The 19,960-nt window shown below is 48.3% G+C and overlaps 1 protein-coding gene across 3 annotated transcripts in view; it reads right to left on the bottom strand.

Annotated features, from left to right (window-relative positions):
* Positions 1-19,746, bottom strand: part of LOC120031942 (golgin subfamily B member 1-like) — a 23,553-nt gene extending 3,807 nt beyond the window's left edge. The window contains exons 1-19 of one of the 3 annotated variants that reach the window (XM_038977803.1): positions 19,659-19,746; positions 16,207-16,297; positions 15,572-15,751; positions 15,142-15,255; positions 14,800-14,967; positions 14,568-14,699; positions 14,351-14,464; positions 13,385-13,991; positions 13,218-13,294; positions 9,905-9,974; positions 4,196-9,377; positions 3,654-4,077; positions 3,319-3,552; positions 2,257-3,084; positions 1,927-2,099; positions 1,645-1,807; positions 1,317-1,391; positions 777-911; positions 476-576 (exon numbers count right to left, since the gene is read on the bottom strand). In XM_038977803.1, coding sequence (XP_038833731.1) covers positions 476-576; positions 777-911; positions 1,317-1,391; positions 1,645-1,807; positions 1,927-2,099; positions 2,257-3,084; positions 3,319-3,552; positions 3,654-4,077; positions 4,196-9,377; positions 9,905-9,974; positions 13,218-13,294; positions 13,385-13,991; positions 14,351-14,464; positions 14,568-14,699; positions 14,800-14,967; positions 15,142-15,255; positions 15,572-15,751; positions 16,207-16,287 — 8,858 coding nt within the window. In that variant the 5' untranslated portion in view covers positions 16,288-16,297; positions 19,659-19,746. Of the gene's footprint in view, positions 1-475; positions 577-776; positions 912-1,316; positions 1,392-1,644; positions 1,808-1,926; positions 2,100-2,256; positions 3,085-3,249; positions 3,553-3,653; positions 4,078-4,195; positions 9,378-9,904; positions 9,975-13,217; positions 13,295-13,384; positions 13,992-14,350; positions 14,465-14,567; positions 14,700-14,799; positions 14,968-15,141; positions 15,256-15,571; positions 15,752-16,206; positions 16,298-19,658 lie in introns of those variants that run through there. The other 2 variants (XM_038977804.1, XR_005473773.1) reach the window with 2 other exon arrangements.
* Between the last annotated feature and the right edge of the window lie 214 nt (positions 19,747-19,960).

Genomic DNA, 19,960 nt, shown 5'->3' with positions numbered 1-19,960 from the left:
GTGTGTGTACTGTATGTGTGTGTGTTCTGGTCATTGGTAGAGAGAACGTGTGTGTGTACTGTATGTGTGTGTGTTCTGGTCATTGGTAGAGAGAACGTGTGTGTGTACTGTATGTGTGTGTGTTCTGGTCATTGGTAGAGAGAACGTGTGTGTGTACTGTATGTGTGTGTGTTCTGGTCATTGGTAGAGAGAACGTGTGTGTGTGTACTGTATGTGTGTGTGTTCTGGTCATTGGTAGAGAAAACGTGTGTGTGTACTGTATGTGTGTGTGTTCTGGTCATTGGTAGAGAGAACGTGTGTGTGTGTGTTCTGGTCATTGGTAGAGAGAACGTGTGTGTGTGTGTGTTCTGGTCATTGGTAGAGAGAACGTGTGTGTGTACTGTATGTGTGTGTGTTCTGGTCATTGGTAGAGAGAACGTGTGTGTGTACTGTATGTGTTTTTAAAGGGGGGTGTCGTGGGGTTGAGAACTGGTACCTGCGCTGGAGCTCTTTAAAATCCACCCTGAGGCTCTCGCTCTCTGAAGGGCCACTGTGCTGCTGAGGAGCTCCGGGGGCACTGTCCACTTCCCCTGTCCTCTGGGGGCCACAAGAAATAGTAAAAATCACTCAACATTGTAGAAATCACTATAGTAGAGTCTTAAATCGCTCCAGAGATGTGTAAATCTAGTTCCTCTGTGCCATAGTGGACACATTATCTTTAAAAACATATGTTCCGTATGTATCAACTAGGGACAGTGAATGAATCAGAGCAGAGTGATATCCAAGGGCGTGCAGACCTTGCGCTTGTCTTCGTGCAGTTCCTGGAGCTGCCTCTGGAGGGCAGTGCAGCGGATCTCGGCCTCATCCAGCCTCTGGGAACTGCCTTGGAACTGGGAGGAGAGATGGCGGTTCTCCTCAAACACCTGCGAGAGCTGAGGGGAGGGAGGGACAGCAACGGGCTCAGCAGACTGCACACACACACAAAACCAAAAGACAGAAGAACGAAGAAGAAGCAGAGAAGAAACGATGAAAGAAAATGGAAAAGGGGCATGCAAGAGAAATTAAATGAAGAGGAAAGAGCCAGAGGGAGACACATAGATGAAATATGGAATCATCTAATCCAGATTCATGAAATGAAGTACCTTTCATCCAACCATGAAATTTAGTATTGTAAGTCAGAGAGGGTGATCAGAGGTAGTTGTCAGATAGCGTAGTAGTAAAACAATGATTGTAGGTAGGGTTGTTAGACATGGACAAGAGGCTATGGGTGACAGGAAGGAGGAACAGTCTGGTCTCTCTATCTTATTGCTGAGCTGTGTAATCTGCTGCTCTCGCACCTGAAGATCATTCAGCGGGCCACTCTCTGATTGAAGGACCCCTACTTTAGATGACAGGTCTGCCTCAACAGGTGCCTGAGCACAAAAAACAACAAAGAACACATAAATAGCCACGGAGAAGAGACAACAGAGGTGAACCATAATCACACCGTTTAACCGTCTCTTAACTGCACAAATGTAGAACTTAAACCTAGATTTGTAGATAACATTGCCCAGTACAGGCCAAATGTATGCAGCAAGCAGAATGCATCTTGCCACAGTCAACACTGCTCTTCTATTGCATACTATTTATCCAACTGCGCAGATTTAGAGGTGTCCTCCTCCTCACCTGTCTCTGGTGGTGTTCCACCTCCGGTGGTTTGGGCCTTGTGGCGCGGGCCTCCTTCAACATGGCACCGAGCTGGCGCACCTGCTGGTCACGGTCTGAGAGGGTGGCCAGGGTCTGCTGCTTCAGGAGCTCTGCCTGGGCCTGCCAGTCAACCTGCTCCAGCCTAGAGAGAGACATATATACCTATGTAGCCAAGGCATAGACACTCATATACCTCTAAACATGATTAAGAATGTTTGGATTTTAAATAACATAAGCAGCTCTTTATGAAGTATTTCTCACCTGAGAATTTCTAGTTCCTGGTTCTCCCTCTGCCTCAGGTTGTCCAGCTCCCTCATCCTGTCCCCCATCTCCTCAGCCCTCCTCCTCTCCTCCTCTAGCTCCTGGCTGAGTCTAGACAGCTCTCCTCCTCCCAGTCGAGTGAGCTCTGAGTGCTGCCGCTGCAGCTGTTCCAACTACAGGACAGGGAGAAACAAAGCTTGTGTTACTGTGGATACTGGTATATGAAAACACGATGTGCAGGTAAACTATGATGTCACTACCATTGTGGTTGGGTTAGTAGTGCTTTTATGGAATACTTTGTGTAAAATGGAGATTACTCTGGTTGATTACCAGTCTCTCCCTGTCGTTCTGCAGGGCTGACAGGGCGTTCTTCAGTCCCCACACCTCCGCAGTGGATCCTCCATGGCCCGTGGTGGGTGTCTGCTGGCCCCCTGCCCTGCTCATCTCCTCCAGTCTGAGGCTGAGCTCCTGGGCCTGGCTGAGTGCCTGGTCCCTGCTGCCCTGCAGTGACGCCATGGCCTGGCCGAACGCCTGGTTCTGGGCCCGGAGCTGGCCGGCCACCTCCCTCTCCTCCAGCAGCCTCTGCTCCGTGGTCAGCAGGTCTCGGGCCAGCTCGGCCACCCTCTCGGCCGCTGTCTCCGATTCCATGCGCGTCACCCCTCCCTCCCAACGCAGTTCTTTCAGCTCCTTCTGCCGAGCCTCCTGCACCTCTCCTTCCTTGGCAAGGCTCTCCTCCATGCTCTCCACCTGGGCCCTGGCAGCCTGCAGCTGCTCCCTCAGCTTCTCTACCTCCGCCCCGGGAGCGTCTCTCACCTGCCTGTTTCCACTATCACCAGCCTGGCTGAGGGCCTCCCTCTCCACCGCCTGAACGAAAGCCTCCCCTCCCTCCAGGCTCTTGATCTTAGTCCCTAGCTCTTCTCTCTCCTTCTCCAGGGTAGCGATGCGCTCCAGCTGGCCGGACAAGAGCTGCTTGTGCTGGGACTCCTTCATGGTGAGGACCTGGGTAAGGTCGTCCCTGTAGCTGTGAAGCTGGGCAGATAGCTTGGCCTTCTCTGCGTGGAGGTCGTCCCTCTGGACCAATAGGGAGCGCAGCTCCTCCTTCAGACTGTTATTCTCCGCAGCAGCCTCCTGGATCAGAGTGTCCTTTTCCATCATCACCTGGGACAACAGACCCATTACGTAGAGGGATGGGTTATACAACTGGGGCATGAGGAAAACATTCTAGAATACTATCACACTAATAACATCACTCTTATCACTACATACAGTTTCAGCATGACGATGACATGCGTGTACATAAATAAACATTTACTACCGGTTTACCATTCAGAATCTTTTGTTGACCTGCCATTTATGCCTCTGTACACATGAGTGTTATCATTGTTCTTTAACCTGCAGATGTTTCTCCTCCAGCTGTTTGTACATGCCAAGTACTCTGTCTCTGTCGTCCTGTAAAGAGCCCATGGCCTTGGTGAAGGCGTCCAGCCTGGCTTTGCTGTGGCTGCTCTCCTCCTCTGCCTTCCGCAGCCGGTCCTCCAGACCCCGCACCTCCTCTCTCCTCTCCTCCAGCTCCTTCTCAGCCTCCTGGGCCCTGGCGTCAGCCTCCCTCCTGGCCTCCTCTGCAGCCTGGGGGGGAGCAAGCATGTAAACAGTCAAGAAGATGCAGGGGAATGGGTTTAAACATTTTCATTGACATAAAGCAGAGATTAAATAAAAGTGATGCATACCTGTGTCACGGCTTGCTCCTTCTCCCCCAGCAGCTCTACCTCTCTCCTCTCCTTCTCACTCAGCTCTGTCTGCAGGTTCTCTGTCAGGGTCTTGGAGGAGCGCAGGTCTGTCTCCAGTTGTTCCACGCTCAGGCCCAGCCTCCTCCCCTCTGCTTCCCTCTCCTTCAGCTGAGACCTGACCTCGTTGGTCTCTCCCTGCAGCTTCCCAACTACCTCTTCCAGGGCCTGGGCTCTGTGGCGGAGCCCCTCCGCCTCACTCTCCAGGGAGGCCAGGTGGGCGCGAGCGTCAGCCAGGGAGGTCTCGGTCTGGGCTAGGGACTTCTGAAGCTCCCCCCTCTCCTGCTCCAGGGCAGCCTGGTTCTCACGGAGCTTCTTCTCTTCCTGCTCCCATTTCAGCTGCCACTGCTCGTCTGCTTTCTGTAGTCTGGGCAAAAAATAAGAAATAAACACATTACATAACACAGCATAGTGTTAATTAAACCTGGCTGGAAATTGGGGCAATTTAATTAATTAACTTTTTCAGGAACCATAGCTATTTTTACCTGTCCACTGTAAGCTGTAGCTCTTCTCTCTGTGCGGTCTCTTTCTGCAGTTGTTCAGCCAGATCTCTGGACCGGGTCTCTCCCTCCCGCACCTCGGCCTCCTTCCCCTGGAGGGTGCTGTTGAAGCGACTCTCCCACTGCCGGGTCTCATCCAGCACGCGGTCCCTGTCTTCCTGCAGGGAGGACATACAGCGCGAGAAGGCAGCCAGTCGGGCCAGAGACTCATCCAGGCGGGCCTGCATCTGCTGGGCCTGTCTCTCAGCGGTGTCAGCCAGCTCTTTTGCCTCCCGGGTGGCATCCTCCTCTCTCTCCCTCTCCCGGTAAGACTCCTCCAACCTCAGCTCAATCTGCTTCAGCTCGGCTCCCAGCCTGAACCTCACAGAGTCCAGGCTCTGCTCTGCCTCTGCTTTCAACTCAGCCTCTCTCTGTAGAGCGGTCTGCTCACAGGCTCTCCTCTCAGCTTGGGCCTGGCTGGCCTCTGTCTGGGCCTCAACCAGCTGGGCTTTGCAGCTAGATAGCTCAGCCTCAGTCTTCTTCAAAGCGTCTGTGACTTTGGTCCTCTCCAGATAGGCTTGCCCAAGCTCTTTGTGGACCTCGTTGCTGCCCAGTTGCAAAGCCTTGCCCTCCCTGGCCATCTCGCTGATCCTTTCCTGGTACTGGATGCAGTCCTTCTGCATCTGGCGCACCTCCAGCTGCTTCTCTCTCAGCAGCTCCTCCAGCTGCTTTGCCCGGCTCTGGCTGCCCTCTTTCACCCTCTGGGCGGACTTCAGCTGCTGCTCCAGCTCCCTCTGCTTCCCTGACTCTGCCTCTGCCTCGGCCCTCTCTCTCTGGGCCTGCCTCTTGTCCTCCTCCAGCCTGGCTGCCCGGTCCCTCTCGCTCTCGGCCAGGACTTCCAGTTCGGCCCGCTCCCTCTCCAGTCTCTCCACCTCCCGCTGCAGCTCCGCAAGGCGCTCCCGGCTGTCTGCCGCGTCCTGCTGGTAGCCGGCGATGCTGCCATTCAGCTGGGCCAGCTGGTTCATCAGACGCTCCTCTAGGTCGTCCTTCTCTACCTCCAGGCTGCTGTGGAGCTCCTGGAGTTGGGCTTCCCTTTTAGAGCTCTCCTCCATCAGGCTCTGTTCCTTCTCTTTACTCTCCTGAAGGAGCTGCTCTAGAGAGGCTAGTCCAGCCTTGAGTTCAGTCTCACTCTCTTGCCACGGTTCCCTCTCTGAATGTAGGGCTGCCTCCATTTCCCTCCGCTTTCCTTCAATTCCGGCCAGTTCACTTTCAGATATGTCCGTCTTCAGCGACTCATCCCTCTGAGTCTGTTCCTTCTCTTTACTCTCCTGAAGGCGCTGCTCTAGAGAGGCCAGCTCAGCAGTGAGTTCAGCCTCGCGCTGTTGCCTCAGTTCCCTCTCTGACTGTAGGGCTGCCTCCATTTTGCTCAATTTCTCATCAATTAGGGCCTGTGTATTTTCAGTTATTTCGGTCTTCACCATCTTCTCAACAGAGGGCGTTTCAGGTGCAGCTACCTCAGACTCTATGTCCTGACTATGTGGCTCTATGTCCTGAGGCTGGCTCTTAACTAGCTCTTGGGTAGTTTTAGTCATGACTGTACTAGACTGCTGGGCAACAATAGTCTCCTCCACTACATCATCAGAGCTGGGGGTTTTATCTGGAGCTAATCTGTCCCCTTTCTCTAGCTCTTGGGCTAGTTGTTCCCTCACCTCAACAACTTGCTGTTCTAAGGAGTCCCTCTGTGCCGTAGTGGCATTCAAATCAGCTTTCAGAGCCTCAAACTCCTCTTTGAGTCTTTCAAGTTCTCCTTTGAGTGCCTTGTCCTCCCTTCTTATTCCTTTCTTTTCATCCATCTCTCTGAGACTCTCATTCTCCTCCTCTAAATCCATGATTTTCTGCTGCTTGGTCTTGGCAAACTTCCTCATCTTGTCTTTGACAGTGTCCACCTCTTTCTGGGCCTCTTCTTTCTGCCGTTCAGCCTCCTGCCTGGCTGCCTCGTGGGTCCTGGCTCTAGCAACAAGCTCCTTCCTCTCCTGCCTAGCAGCTTCCAGCACACGTCTCACACGCTCTGCCTCATCACTCACGTTCTCATAGGACTTTAGCAGAGTCTCATACTCATCCTTCATCCCATGCACCTTCTCCTCCCATTCTCTGCATGCCCGGGCAGCCTCCTCTTTGGCAGACTCTGCCTCTCTTTTACAGAAGTCTTTCTCTGTCAGCATACCCTCCATGGCCAGCTTGAGGCTCTCGCAGGACCCTCCAAGGCTCTGGTTCTCCACTATCAGCCTCTCTCTTTCTGCTCTCAGCTTCTCCAGCTCGACTTCTCTAGCCTCCATCTTCTGATGCAGTTCAGTGATGACTTTCTCAGTGGAGGCCAACTCTTCTTTCTGGCTTTTGTTCTCTTTGAGGGCCTCTTTGCGGGAGATAAGGGCAGCTTTGAGCTTCTGCTGAAGCTGCAGGATCTTGGCCTCGCTGCCCTTCTCTTCCTCCTGCCTCTGGGGGACCTCGGCCTCCAGTCTCTGGCTCTTTTCCTTCTCTGCTCTTAGGCCTTCCTGCAGGGAGGCGATCGACTGGTCCTTCTCATACACTGTCTCTTGCATGGACTGGAGGAGGGAGCTTTGCTCACCCAGCTGCTGGCTAAGTTCCATGATCTCATCATTCTTGTTGCTCAGGAACTGCTTGAATTCCTCCACCTCTGTCTGCAGGATGGCAATGGTGGACTCAGCAGAGTCTGAGGCGGCTCCCTTGGCCGCAGCCTCCAACTCTGCTTTCACAGCTTCTGCATAGGTCTGAGCCTGGAGACACTTCTCCCTCAGAGCCTCCAACTCCTCATAGACAAGTTCAATCTGGCTCTCCTTCTCTCTCAGGGCCTGCAGCTCATCACCCAGCACTAGAAGCTCACTTTCCCTGAGTGACAGGCTAGCCTGGCTCTCCTGCAGTTGGCCCTCCAACTCTGTACAAGATGCCTTCTCAGCCTGGACCTCTTCTTTCAGAGCTTGTAATGAGGCCTCAATGTCAGCTGAAAGTAGCTGAGAGGGTTCCTCGGCACTGGTAATGGGTTTATCACCTTGTTGTTGTTGTGCTTCATTCTCAGGAGCTGCAAATTCCACCCAGTCTTCCTGGACCCAATCTCCTGCAGCTGGCTTCTCAATCTTCTCCACTGCAACGTTGGTCTCCAGCTCAGCATGTACTTCCTTCTCTTTGCTCACCTCTTTCTGTGCCTGCAGTTCCTCAAGCTCGCTCAGTCTAGTCAACAGCCCATCTCGTTCACCAACCTTCTCCTCCAAACGCTCCAACAGCCCGTTGTACTCTTCCTTTTGCTGTTTTAGCTGTTCGCGGTGGTGCCTGTCCTTTTCTTTGGCCTTGCGGATGGTGTCTTTGCGAGAGTCCTGGGCCTCCTGGAGTTTCTTTTGCAGTGTTTCGCAATCTGACTCCAGTGAGGCCACCTGGGACTGCAACCCAGGGATTTCAGCTGAGGTGTCAGCCTCTGGAGTCTGCTGAGCTCCCTCACTCAGCCTTCTGTTCATTTCAAGTGTCTCTTCCAGAACCTGATCCTGCTGGCTGATTTTCTGTTCCAAAACCTCCATGGCCTCTTCTTTGGACTTCAAGGCTTGTCTGAACTCTTCGAGAGTAGTCTCAATTGCCATAACCTCTTGTTTTCTGTCTTTTTCTAAAGCTGGTACACTTGCAGGGGCTTCCTCCGTTGCTTTCCCTACTTGTCCTTTCCTTTGATCTGCCTCTTTCTCAAACTCTGCAACTTTTTTCATCAGCTCTTTGCGCTGCACCAGGGCTGCCTGCAACCTCTTTTTAATGGTGGCCACTTGGGTTGTCAGATCCTCTTTGTCCTTTCGCAAACTAGTGAGCTCATCACCATCCTCTACATGACTCTCCCCTGTCGCTTTCTCCTTTTCTCCAGTTATCTGCTTCTTCAGTTTCTTGACCTCAGTGCTCATCAGGAACTTCTCCTCACCGGTCTGGAGCAGTTTGGCAGACATGCCATTGCTCAGCTCCATCATCTCCTGCTCTTTCTGGGTGATACGCAGTTGCAGCTCGTTAATCTCAGTGTCCCTCTCAGACAGTACAGCTTTGGCCATGTCCCTAGCCTGAGAGAACTCCAGCAGGCTGGCCTCCATGTCTTGGAGCCTCTGCTCCAGCTCAGAGGAGGTGATCTCCCCTTCTTCCAGCTGGGCGCTCAGCATCCTGGCCTGGCCCTCCTGCTCAGAGAGAGAGCGCTGAGCCTCGTCCAGGTCTGCCTGCAGGGCCTGGATCTTCTGCTCCTTGGAGCGGCCTTCTGTCTGCAGGCTGGCCAGCTGCTCCTCCAGGAGATGCATCTCCATGCTCTGTCTCTCCAACTCAGAGCCACTGTGCTGGGCCACCGTGTCCATCTCTGACCTGGCTGACTGGAGCTCTTCCTCATATCTCTGGGCCTGGGACTCTGCCTCATCCTTGGCAGCTGCCAGGGACCGAATCTCTTCCTCAAGGCCTTGGGTTCTCTCCCGTGACTCTGAGGCAGCCTCTCTCAATCTCTGGAGCTCAGCCATGAGCTCACTGTACCTGTTCTGCATCTCATCTGCCAGGTCCTGGGCAAACACCTGTCCAGGGGCAGAGTCAGAGAGGGTCGCCCCCTGCTGGCTGAGGTGCACCTGCACAGTCTCACAGATGATGACTGATGAGGACTCCACCTGGACTGTGGATGTTTCCTGCTCAGAGCTGTTCTCTTCCCAGGATTGCATCTGGAGCTGGCCAAAGCCCTGCAGTATGGGAGGCGACTGCTGACCTTCATCTTGGTTCACAGCCTCTAGGAGGGTCCAGCTGCTGTGGGCCACCTCGGAGTCACTGCTAGTGACCATCTCATCAGAGGAGGCCCCCTTAGATTCTCCGGGAGAGTCAGACTGGGGTTCAATGAGCTCTGGACTGCTCTCGTTATCAGCGGAGACTGACAGGATTGACCTATCCTCTGCCACCAGGGTGGTGTCCTCCTCTCGCGTGTCTTCTAGGAGGTCTGGCAGCACTGTAGGACTGTCGCAGGGCGCCATGGCAGTGTCCTCACTCTGGTCTAGAATCTGATCAGAGCTTACCTTGAACGCATCATTTGAGCCCTGCTCTTCAGCCAGCACAAGACTCTCTCTCAGGGCAGCCAACTCATGGTCTTTCTCAAATAGCTGCCGCTCCAGAGCCAATATTTGGGCTGGGGAAATCAATAAAGATGAAAATGAATAGCCAGCCTAATAATCAGACAATGCACAATGAATTGATCATACCTGAAATGCCAAAACAGATATTTTTCATGTACCCCGTGCAGGAACTAAAATTCGATCCTACCACTGGCACCTCCCAGTAGTTCATGGCTAGACCTATATATTATAGATTCTTTCAGATTTTTGCTTCTAAATGTTAACAATTGAGATGATTATTGACATACTGTCAACATACTGTCAATACTGTTAACATACTGTTGACATGTCTACTAAACCACCAGTCTTTCAGGTTTAGTCACAGACAGTGAAATGGGTAAGGCCTGTAACCGCATCTGCGTCACTATGCCAAACTCTGTTGTCAGCGAGGCCTGTGACAGCACACAGTGTCCAATCCTATGCAAACACATCAATAGAGGGTGTGTGTGCTGCTGGCAGGACGTATGACTGGTCAAAGTCCTGGTGGTTGGCTTTCAGATTCAGAGAATAAAAACACACATTTTAAAATAGGTCTCCTTACCTTTTTCAGCATCAGTCACTTCTTCCACAGACGGGTCAGTCACACACTGGACCAATGACTCCCTAGCAGCCTAGGAGAGAAAAACAAAACGCCTGTTATTTCTGAACACACAGAGGGTGTAAACTGTATGACTTAATAATAGATAAATCCCATTGAAGTGGGACTACATTCAAAATGAAGTGAGTTAACAGTTTCACACAGCTGTAATGTAGTTACACAATAGTTACACTGTAGTTATGATGGGCCTGAAGGTCAGCCCAGGGCTGCAGTCATAACAGAGGATCAGTGGAGAGGCGATTAGCCTTGACCCAAACGACAGGAGGACATTCTGCCTCAGCATTATTAAACCCAACCACTGTCTCTGTCCCTCAGGCTGTCCCCTCTGAGATAGATCGTGGCCGACTGACCTGCCCCAGTAGTCAGGGCAGAGACCAGAAAGACTTCCCCACATGAATAAGCATGTGTGACACTCAATGTGCTGGCTGGGCAGTCCTCACAGCACAGTGAAATAACAGCACACCAATAGATCATATTGTATCAGACTGTACACACATACAGTACAAATGTCTATTGGGGGGTTTGTCGTTTTCTATTGTGACTTCGCACTGTCAACAATTCTGTTTGGAATGGGGATTGTCTGACAATTAGATTGAACATACAGTGCCTTCAGAAAGTATTCACACCCCTTGACTTTTTCCACATTTTGTTGTGATACAGCCTGAATTTAAAATGTATTAAAATGGAAATGTTGTGTCACAGGATGACACACAATACCCATAATGTCAAAGTGAAATTATGTTTTTAGACATTTTTCTAATCATTTAAAAATGAAGAGCTGAAATGTCTTGAGTCAATAAGTATTCAACCCCTTTGTTATGGCAAGCCTAAATAAGTTCAGGAGTAAAAATGTGCTTAACAAGTCACATAATACATTATCGTGGACTCACTCTGTGTGCAATAATAGTGGTTAACATGATTTTTGAATGAATACCTCATCTCTGTACCCCACACATACAATTACCCCCCAGCCAAGCATTGAATTTCAAACACAGATTCAATTACAAAGACCAGGGAGCTCTACAATGCCTTGCAAATTGGTAGATGGGTAAACATGTTAAAAGCAGACATTGAATAACCCTTTGAGCATGGTGAACAAAGATACAGTCGTCCGTCCTAACCTAGTTGCCGCAGAGGAAGGAAACCGCTCAGGGATTTCACCATGAGGCCAATGGTGACTTTAAAACAGTTCAAGTTTAATGGCTGTGATAGGAGAAAACTGAGGATGGATCAACAACATTGTAGTTACTCCACAATACTAACCTAATTAACAGAGTGAAAAGAAGGAAGCCTGTACAGAATAAAAAATATTCCAAAACATGTCTGTTTGCAATAAGTCACTAAAGTAAAACTGCAAAAAATGTGGCAAAGAAATTAACTTTTTGTCCTGAATACAAATGGTTATGTTTGGGTCAAATCAAACACAACACATCACTGACTACCTCTCTTCATATTTTCAAACATGGTGGTGGCTGCATCATCTTATGGGTATGCTTGTCATGAGCAAGGATTAGGGAGTTTTTTAGGATAAAAATAAACTAAATAGAGCTAAGCAGACAGACAGAATCACCTTTTAGCAGGACAATAACCTAAAACACAATGCCAATTATAAACTGGGTGGGTCGAGTCCTGAATGCTGATTGGTTGACAGCCGTGGTGTATCAGACCTTATACCAAGGGTATGACAAAACATTTATTTTTACTGCTCTAATAACATTGGTAACCAGTTTATAATAGCAATAAGGCAACTCGGGGGTTTGTGATATATGGCCAATATACCACGGCTAAGGGCAGTGTCTAGGCACTCCGCGATGAGTCGTGCATAAGAACAGCCCTTAGTCGTGGTATATTGGCCAAATACCACATCTCCTTGTGCCTTAATGCTTAAATATACACTAAGTGTACAAAACATTAAGAACACCTGCTCTTTCCATGACATAGACTGACCAGGTGATTCCAGGTAAAAGATCCCTTACTGATGTCTCTTGTTAAATCCACTTCAATCAGTGTAAATGACGAGGAGGAAACAGGTTCAAGAAGGATTTTTAAGCCTTGAGGCAAGTGAGACATGGATTGTGTATATCTGCCATTCAGAGGGTGAATGGGCAAGACAAAAGATTTAAGTGCCTTAGAATGGGGTATGGTAGTAGGTGTCAGGCGTACCGGTTTGTGTCAAACTGCAATGCTGCTGGGTTTTTCACGCTCAACAGTTTAACATGTGTGCTAAGAATGGTCCATCACCAAATGGACATCCTGCCAACTTAACACAACTGTGGGAAGCATTGGAGTCAACATTGGCCAGCATCCCTGTGGAACGCTTTTGACACCTTGTAGAGTCCATGCCCCGACGAATTGAGTATGTTCTGAGCGCAAAAAGGGCGGTGCAACTCAATATTAGGAAGGTGTTCTTAATGTTTTGTTCCTAAGTGGCCTAGTTACAGTTGACTTAAATCGTCTTGAAAATCTATGGCCACACTTGAAAATGGCTGTCTAGCAATAATCAACAACCAACTTGACGGAGCTTGAGGAATAAAATAAATAAAAAGTGCAAATATTGTACAATCCAGGTGTGCAAAACTGTTGGAGACTTACCCACAAAGCCTCACAGCTGTAATCGCTGCCAAAGGTGATTCTACCTATGACTCAGGGGTGTGAATACTTACGTAAATTATATATTTCTGTAACTCATTTTCAATAAATGTAGTAATACTTCTAAAAACATGTTTTCACTTTGTCATTATGGGGTATTGTATGTAGGTGAGAGAAAAAAATAGATTTCATCCATTTCGAATTAAGACTGTAATACAACAACATGTGGAATAAGTCAAGGGTTATGAATACTTTATGTAATTTCACTGTGTGAAAACATCTGACATAAATAGATGCCATATATTAACATAAGTCTTGGTTCATTGGTCATTGTTTTTTTGGCATTGCATAACTTCTCAAATAACGAGCCTTGCAAGGCATCCATAGCTTTGTCTTTTACACAGATGAAAATGAGCCCACCATTTGGTCAAATTACAGAAACAGATAAAGAACATTAGAGAATCTAGCAATGGGTACAACAGACTGAAGAGTCTGGTAATTTGGGGCTCACAGATAATAAACCATAAGCTATTTCTCCCAAAGTACATTTTGATGTTTATTTTCAGGTTATTACAGGATTCAAAACAAGCTTACAACATGTGCTACCTTCATTCATTTAGTAGTCGTAACAATCTCCTAAATTAATTTAGTGCGTCTGACTGCTCACCATTCCAATTTGCTGCTCCAGCTGTTGTATCCTAGCAACTGCCTCTTCGCCTTCTGCGGTGCGTTTATCCAGTTGTTCTGAAAGAAAAACACAATTATTAAATACGCTGCGAGCAAGCCACTTGTCAGGGTATCATGAATGCTTGATAGTGTATTCGGTTCCCTTACCTTGCAATGTCTCCATGGTGTGGGTGACCTGGGCGCAGCGTTCCTCGCTCTCCCTCTGCTCCACCCTCAGCCTCTCCAGCCGGGCCTCCAGGGCCTGCAGTGTACCCAGGCACAGGGCCGGGTCGGTGGGAATAGGGCTGTCCTCCTCGGCCCCCTCACCAGCCAGAGAGCGCAGGCCTGTCAACAACTCAGCCAGGGCCTCTCCTGCCCTTTGTCCCTCTCCATGCTCCTCTCTTAAGGCAGCAAGCTCCTTCTCCAACCTGACTAGTTCTCTGTTGGTCACTTCCTCCCGCTCTCTAGTGGCCCACTCCAGTTTCACTGTCAGCTCCTCCATCTGGGTTGACCTGTCTTGCTCTGAGGCCTCCAGGTTGGCTAGCTGGGCTGCTCTGTCCCTCTCGGAGGCCTCCAGGTTGGCTCGGAGGGCCACCAGCTCTGCCTGGGCCTGGCTGGACCACCCAGCCCACTGCTGTCTCTCCTCCTCCCTCTGCCTGCCAACCTCAGCCAGCTCCTCCTCCCTCTGCCTGCCAGCCTCAGCCAGCTCCTGCTCCCTCTGCCTGCCAGCCTCAGCCAGCTCCTGCTCCCTCTGGCGGAACTGAGCCGTGAGGATCTGCAGAGAGAAGGAGGCAGAGAGAGAGAGAGAGGAAGCGAGAGAGAATGAAGACAGATGAAGGACGGGGACGGTAGGGTCTACAACGAGAACTGCTCGGCTGTGCCAGTCAAGAAGTGATTTTGCATTTAGATGAGAAATGAGTCTACTCCTCAGCCCTTATGTAACATGCAATTTGTCAATCACCAAACATAGTCAGTGTCACTCTGCTGTCACACTAGTAACTTGGTGAATAATGTAATACAGTACTCTGTGTCAGTCTCTTCAGATGGGCTCATTTTGCTCAAGTGTCAGTCATTGAGAAAACACCATTCCCACTATGGCTCTACACTGACCAGCACAGTAGAGCGTGTCTGTACCTGTTTCTGCTGGTCGGCATTGTTCAGCTCCCCCTGCAGCATCTCCAGCACCTGGCAGCGTGACCGCATGGCTTCCTCCTGCTCCTCACAACGCCGCTGGGATGTACGTAGAGTCTAGCAACACACACACTAAAGGCTTGGGTACAGGCTAAAAACAGTGTATAGGACCTGGCCTGTATGAGGGAGTGTAGAGTGAGTCAGAGAATGAAGTTTGTACCTGCTGTACCTGCTGCAGCTCGGCGTCGTTCTGCCTCTGCACTGTGACCCTCAGCAGCTCGTCCTCATGCTTCTGGATCTGCTCCTGGAAACGCACGTCCTTTTCACAGACAACTGCCTGAAGCACACGAACCTAAACGCATGACACATCTCTGCAGTCAGCTGACGGGCCCCTTTTAAACAATCTGGAACATTTTCATTGAAAATGGTTAGAGTGACAAGGAAACTGGCACCTGCTGCGTGTGTACGGCTTCCTTTTCACACAGGGCCTGTTCGGACATCTGGAGACGCTCCTCGAGGTTCTTCGTCGAGGTCGAGACCTCACTGAGCTGCTTCCTCAGCTCCTGGAGTTCCTCCTCCACAGCAGGAGCTGAGCCGGTGAAGGAGCTGTCTGGAGAGCTCTTCAGGAAATAGACAAGGATTTCAAAATGTTATTGATGACAAAATAGTCTAGTGTAGACCAAACTGTCTGTAAAGAATCTACAACATTTTAACTCTATACATTACAGCTGAAATACACATCAGAACCATGCTTATTGAACGTGGAGTTATTTGAACTCGGCTAAAGGACTTACCGCTGCTCCCTCCTGCCCTTTGAAGTCAGCAATTTGTTTGTTCAGAGCAGCCATCTTGGTTTTGGCCTGCAGCTTTAGTTTAGTGAAGCGTGCCTCCGCTGTCTCCCTTTCGCTCTGTGAACACACCAACAAAGAGAGCATTGAAACTTGTGTTCCAGCAACAACAGCATAATCTCAGTATATTTCTGACGACAATCTTTATTTGACAAGAAGTGCATCAAATATGAATATTTTATGATCCCAACCCACACGGGACAGAAAGAAAATCTAAGCTATGCATTGAGGGCACATCCATATAAAACCACTGCATTCATGTCTCACACACGCATACAAAGTCATAGCAATACACATAGGCGCACGCACACACACACACACACAAAGTCAAAACAACACATGCAGGCCAACACACCCACCTGTACCCAGGCCTCACCTTGAGCTGCGTTTCGAAGGTGGCCAGCTGGCTGTCCTTATCTCTGACCACCTCCTTGAGATGCACTGTCAGCTGCTCCAGATGGGCCAGCCTCTCCAGGGGCTCCTCCTCCACCCCAGGCCCAGACTCCTCAGGTGCCCCGGGGGCATCTCCAGGGGGGAGTTGGGGAACCAACATATCCTGCAAAAGGGCCACAGAGAAGAAGAGTGGATACAAATATGGGGACTTGGAGAACATTAAGGCCTGCAACGGTGATCCGTTAGAGCAGGGTTTATCAAACTGGGTCCTGGGGCCCCCTCCCCCTGGGTGCACGTTTTGGTTTCTGCTCTAGCACTACACAGCTGATTCAAATCATCAAAGCTTGATGATGAGTTGGTTATTTGAATCAGATGTGTAGTGCTAGAGCAAGAACCAACATGTGCACCCAGGGGGCCCCAGAACCGAGTTTGGGGAACCATGTGTTAGAGTGCTGATCAGTTTTGCCTTTTTGATCACAATGGATCGATTATTATGGACAGAGAGGAGCTGATCCTAGTTAAGCACTACAGCTCACACAATTGATAAATATGGGCCCAGGACAGAAAACATGTACCATGTTATATAAGCTTGTGAGGGGTTGAGGGAGTCTCTCTTACCTGAGAAGCTCCATCGGGGGGCTCGTCCCCAGACAGCTCCTGCAGGACGTTGGTAAAGCCCTGGGACAGCCGGCTGAGCATGTAGCCGAAACTGGTGGTACAATACAGAGACATTGGGCCTTTATCTGGACAGGTGGGACCTGGGTCATGGTCAGCATGTTTCTAAAGATCCTACCCAAAAAGGTCCTTCAAGAGGTCCTACCTAAACTTGCCAAATATATTTTGGGGTTTTCATATCTTCTGAGTCCATAAATGCTACAACAAAACAAATGATAAGCTTATCTAAAGTTTTTAAATGGTGAATATTCCATGCAGTGTTTCTTCCCATGCAAAATCCCTGATCAAAGTAAACTCATGTCCTAACATGATACTTTCACCTTGGTTTGACACGTTAGATATGAGATTCCTGAGAGATGCCCAAGATTCTAGAGTTTTGACATAGAACCATCAATCTCAAATCTCAATCAATCATGATTTATATAGCCCTTTTTACATCAGCAGTTGTCACAAAATGATTATACAGAAACCGGATCAAAAAAATCTCCATGGAGTTTGCATTATGATGCATTTACAACGCTAGCGCCCCTGTTATGTTATGATTCACATTTCTGTGTATAGAATTTATTTTAAGACAAAAACATAGATTGACTCAAATAATCAATGGAAATAAGTGCAGTGGAAGAGAACAATTGAGACCAGTGAAATCATAGAATGAGGGTTCCTGAACAGTCAATCAGTGGAGGCCCCTCGGAGGAACATCCTCCTCAGTGAATTTCATAAAAAAATTGTGAAATATTAAAAAAGTTATCCCTTTTAGATCAAACTATACTAAATATATTCACGTCACCAAATAATTGATGAAAACACACCGTTTTGCAATGAAGGTCTACAGTAGCCTCAGCAGCACTCTGTATGTTAGCACCATGGTGTAGCTGGAGGACAGCTAGCTTCTGTCCTCCTCTGGGTACATTGACTTCAATACAAAACCTAGGAGGCTCATGGTTCTCACCCCCTTCCATAGACTTACACAGTAATAATGACAACTTCCAGAGGACGTACTAGAAACCTATCACAGCATTTACTGACATGTTGTCCACGCAATCAAAGGATCAGAGAATGAATCTAGTACTAAAAGCATAAGCTACCGCTAGCTAGCACTGCAGTGCATAAAATGTGGTGAGTAGTTGACTCAAAAAGAGAAAGACAATAGTTGAACAAAATAATTTATTCCAAAATTAAGGAAAAGCGAGAGAGATATTTTGTTGTATTTTATTTTGTTACTTTCACTTACTTAGCTAGCGCATGCAGCTAGCTAGTTTAATGTACTCAAACACCTAGCTCAAACAGAGAGGGATGCTATGTTAGCTAGCTGGCTATGGCTAACCAACACTGGATTTCTTCCAAGTCAAGGTAAGCTTTTTTTAAATTTTTTATATATATATAAAACTATTAATTGCCACCGGGCCCACCGGTTCTTAAACGGAGCGAAACTGGGATAGAAATACCTGAATTTGTCCAATAAAAATTCACATTTGCAACTGTTGGACTAATGATTACTCCCTAGATTAGCTAGATGCAGGTAAAAGTGTGGAAGGCGGTAATGAATGTGTCACTGTCTGTCATCTTGATTCTCTACCTTGTAAACTTTCATTCATAGGCTAGATTGTAGCAACCTCACAATGGGTATTGGGAAAATTAGACCATCATGTAGTAGCCTAAACCTATCGATGTTACATTGCGGTGATACAGGCGGTGATACAGCCTGACAGGATGCTCTAGATTGTGCATCTGTAAAAGTTTGTGAGTGTTTTTGGTGACAAGCCGAATTTCTTCAGCCTCCTGAGATCATCTCCTTGTTTTGTTGACAATAACCTCACACTCAATGTCAACAAAACAAAAGAGATGATCGTGGACTTCAGGAAACAGCAGAGGGAGCACCCCCCCTATCCACATCGACGGGACAGTAGTGGAGAGGATGGAAAGTTTTAAGTTCCTCGGCGTACACATCACAGACAAACTGAAATGGTCCACCCACACAGACAGCGTGGTGCGCAGCAGCGCCTCTTCAACCTCAAGAGGCTGAAGAAATTCGGCTTGTCACCAAAAACACTCACAAACTTTTACAGATGCACAAGAGCATCCTGTCAGGCTGTATCACCGTCTGTTACGGCAACTGGCTCCAGAGGATAGTGAGGTCTGCACAACGCATCACCGGGGGCAAACTACCTGCCCTCCAGGACACCTACACCACCTGACGTCACAGGAAGGCCAAAAAGATCATCAAGGACAACAACCACCCGAGCCACTGCCTGTTCACCCCGCTATCATCCAGAAGGCGAGGTCAGTACAGGTGCATCAAAGCGGGGACCGAGAGACTGAAAAACAGCTTCTATCTCAAGGCCATCAGACTGTTAAACAGCCATCACTAACATTGAGTGGCTGCTGCCAACATACTGACTCAACTCTAGCCACTTTAATAATGAAAAATGTATGTAATAAATGTATCAATAGCCACTTTAAACAATGCTACTTTATATAATGTTTACATACCCTACATTACTCATCTCATTTGTATATACTGTACTCTATACCATCTACTGCATCTTGCCTATGTCGTTCAGCCATCACTCATTTATATATTTTTATGTACATATTCTTATTAATTCCTTTACACTTGTGTGTATAAGGTAGTTGTTGTGAAATTGTTAGATTACTTGTTAGATATTACTGCATGGTCGGAACTAGAAGCACAAGCATTTCGCTACACTCGCATTAACATCTGCTGACCATGTGTAGGTGACCAATAAAATTTGATTTGAGCTGGGTGAATGGAATGTTAATGACAGTCATCCAATATGCTGTAATAGAAATAAGGCCATGCTCATAAAAAATGTATCATCCTCCCTCATCTTAAACGGCACCGACCGCCACTGCAGTCAATCATCCTTTGTGCCAATAATATACCTGTGACAACATACATTAACGGGCATTATTGTTATTGTTTTGTGACCCAGATAGTTCGTGCAGAGGGCCTCGAGGTTCGAATGTCACCCGAAGAGCCGAACACTGCCGAACAATAGGGGCATTCGACTGCGGCTGCGTCATTTCGTTTTGCCCACTACTCCTGAACAGCAGATTATGGGGAGAAATGGATGGTTTACTTTCTGAACAGTTTGACAGTGCTGGCTCCAACCATAGTAAGAGTATTTGATGTATATACATACATACATCGGAATTATGATGCTGTATTGGTTGCGCTTGTATAAAAACATCGAACGAGTTAGCTTTTGTGTGCACGTAGACAAGCAGCTAGCTAGCTGGCTAACAAGGATGACAGTAATTGGCTAAATATATCGCTGTGCCTTGTTTTTTTTTTTTGGAGCGTGTGGCAGCTGTTCTAAACTGCAACTCTGGGAATGGTGTGCTGATAGTTGAAAGAATGAGCGACTAACCTGTATGAGTGCTTCTCAGATACCGGTTTCTGCTTTTTATTTGAAGAATATCCTCTGCTGAATTTCTGTGCATAGCCACATCACCAAACATCCCGGAAACAAAACTTGCAGAGCACCGATTGGCCAGTGGAGGATTGCACAACAGTAAGGGGGCGTCTGTAAATTCCGACCGTTTACCATTTTTCAAGAGACCGTCTTAAGGAAAAATGTGCAACATGCGCCAAAACGCTCTTTTTTTCAAGATAATGTTTTGGTATTTTTATACCATGATTAACCTTCTTAACCATTTTCATTTGTAACCA

The sequence above is a fragment of the Salvelinus namaycush genome, chromosome 38, assembly GCF_016432855.1.
Source record: "Salvelinus namaycush isolate Seneca chromosome 38, SaNama_1.0, whole genome shotgun sequence".
NCBI lineage: Eukaryota > Metazoa > Chordata > Actinopteri > Salmoniformes > Salmonidae > Salvelinus > Salvelinus namaycush.
Note: the sequence above shows the minus strand (reverse complement) of the source record. Positions and strands in the feature narration are given on the sequence as shown.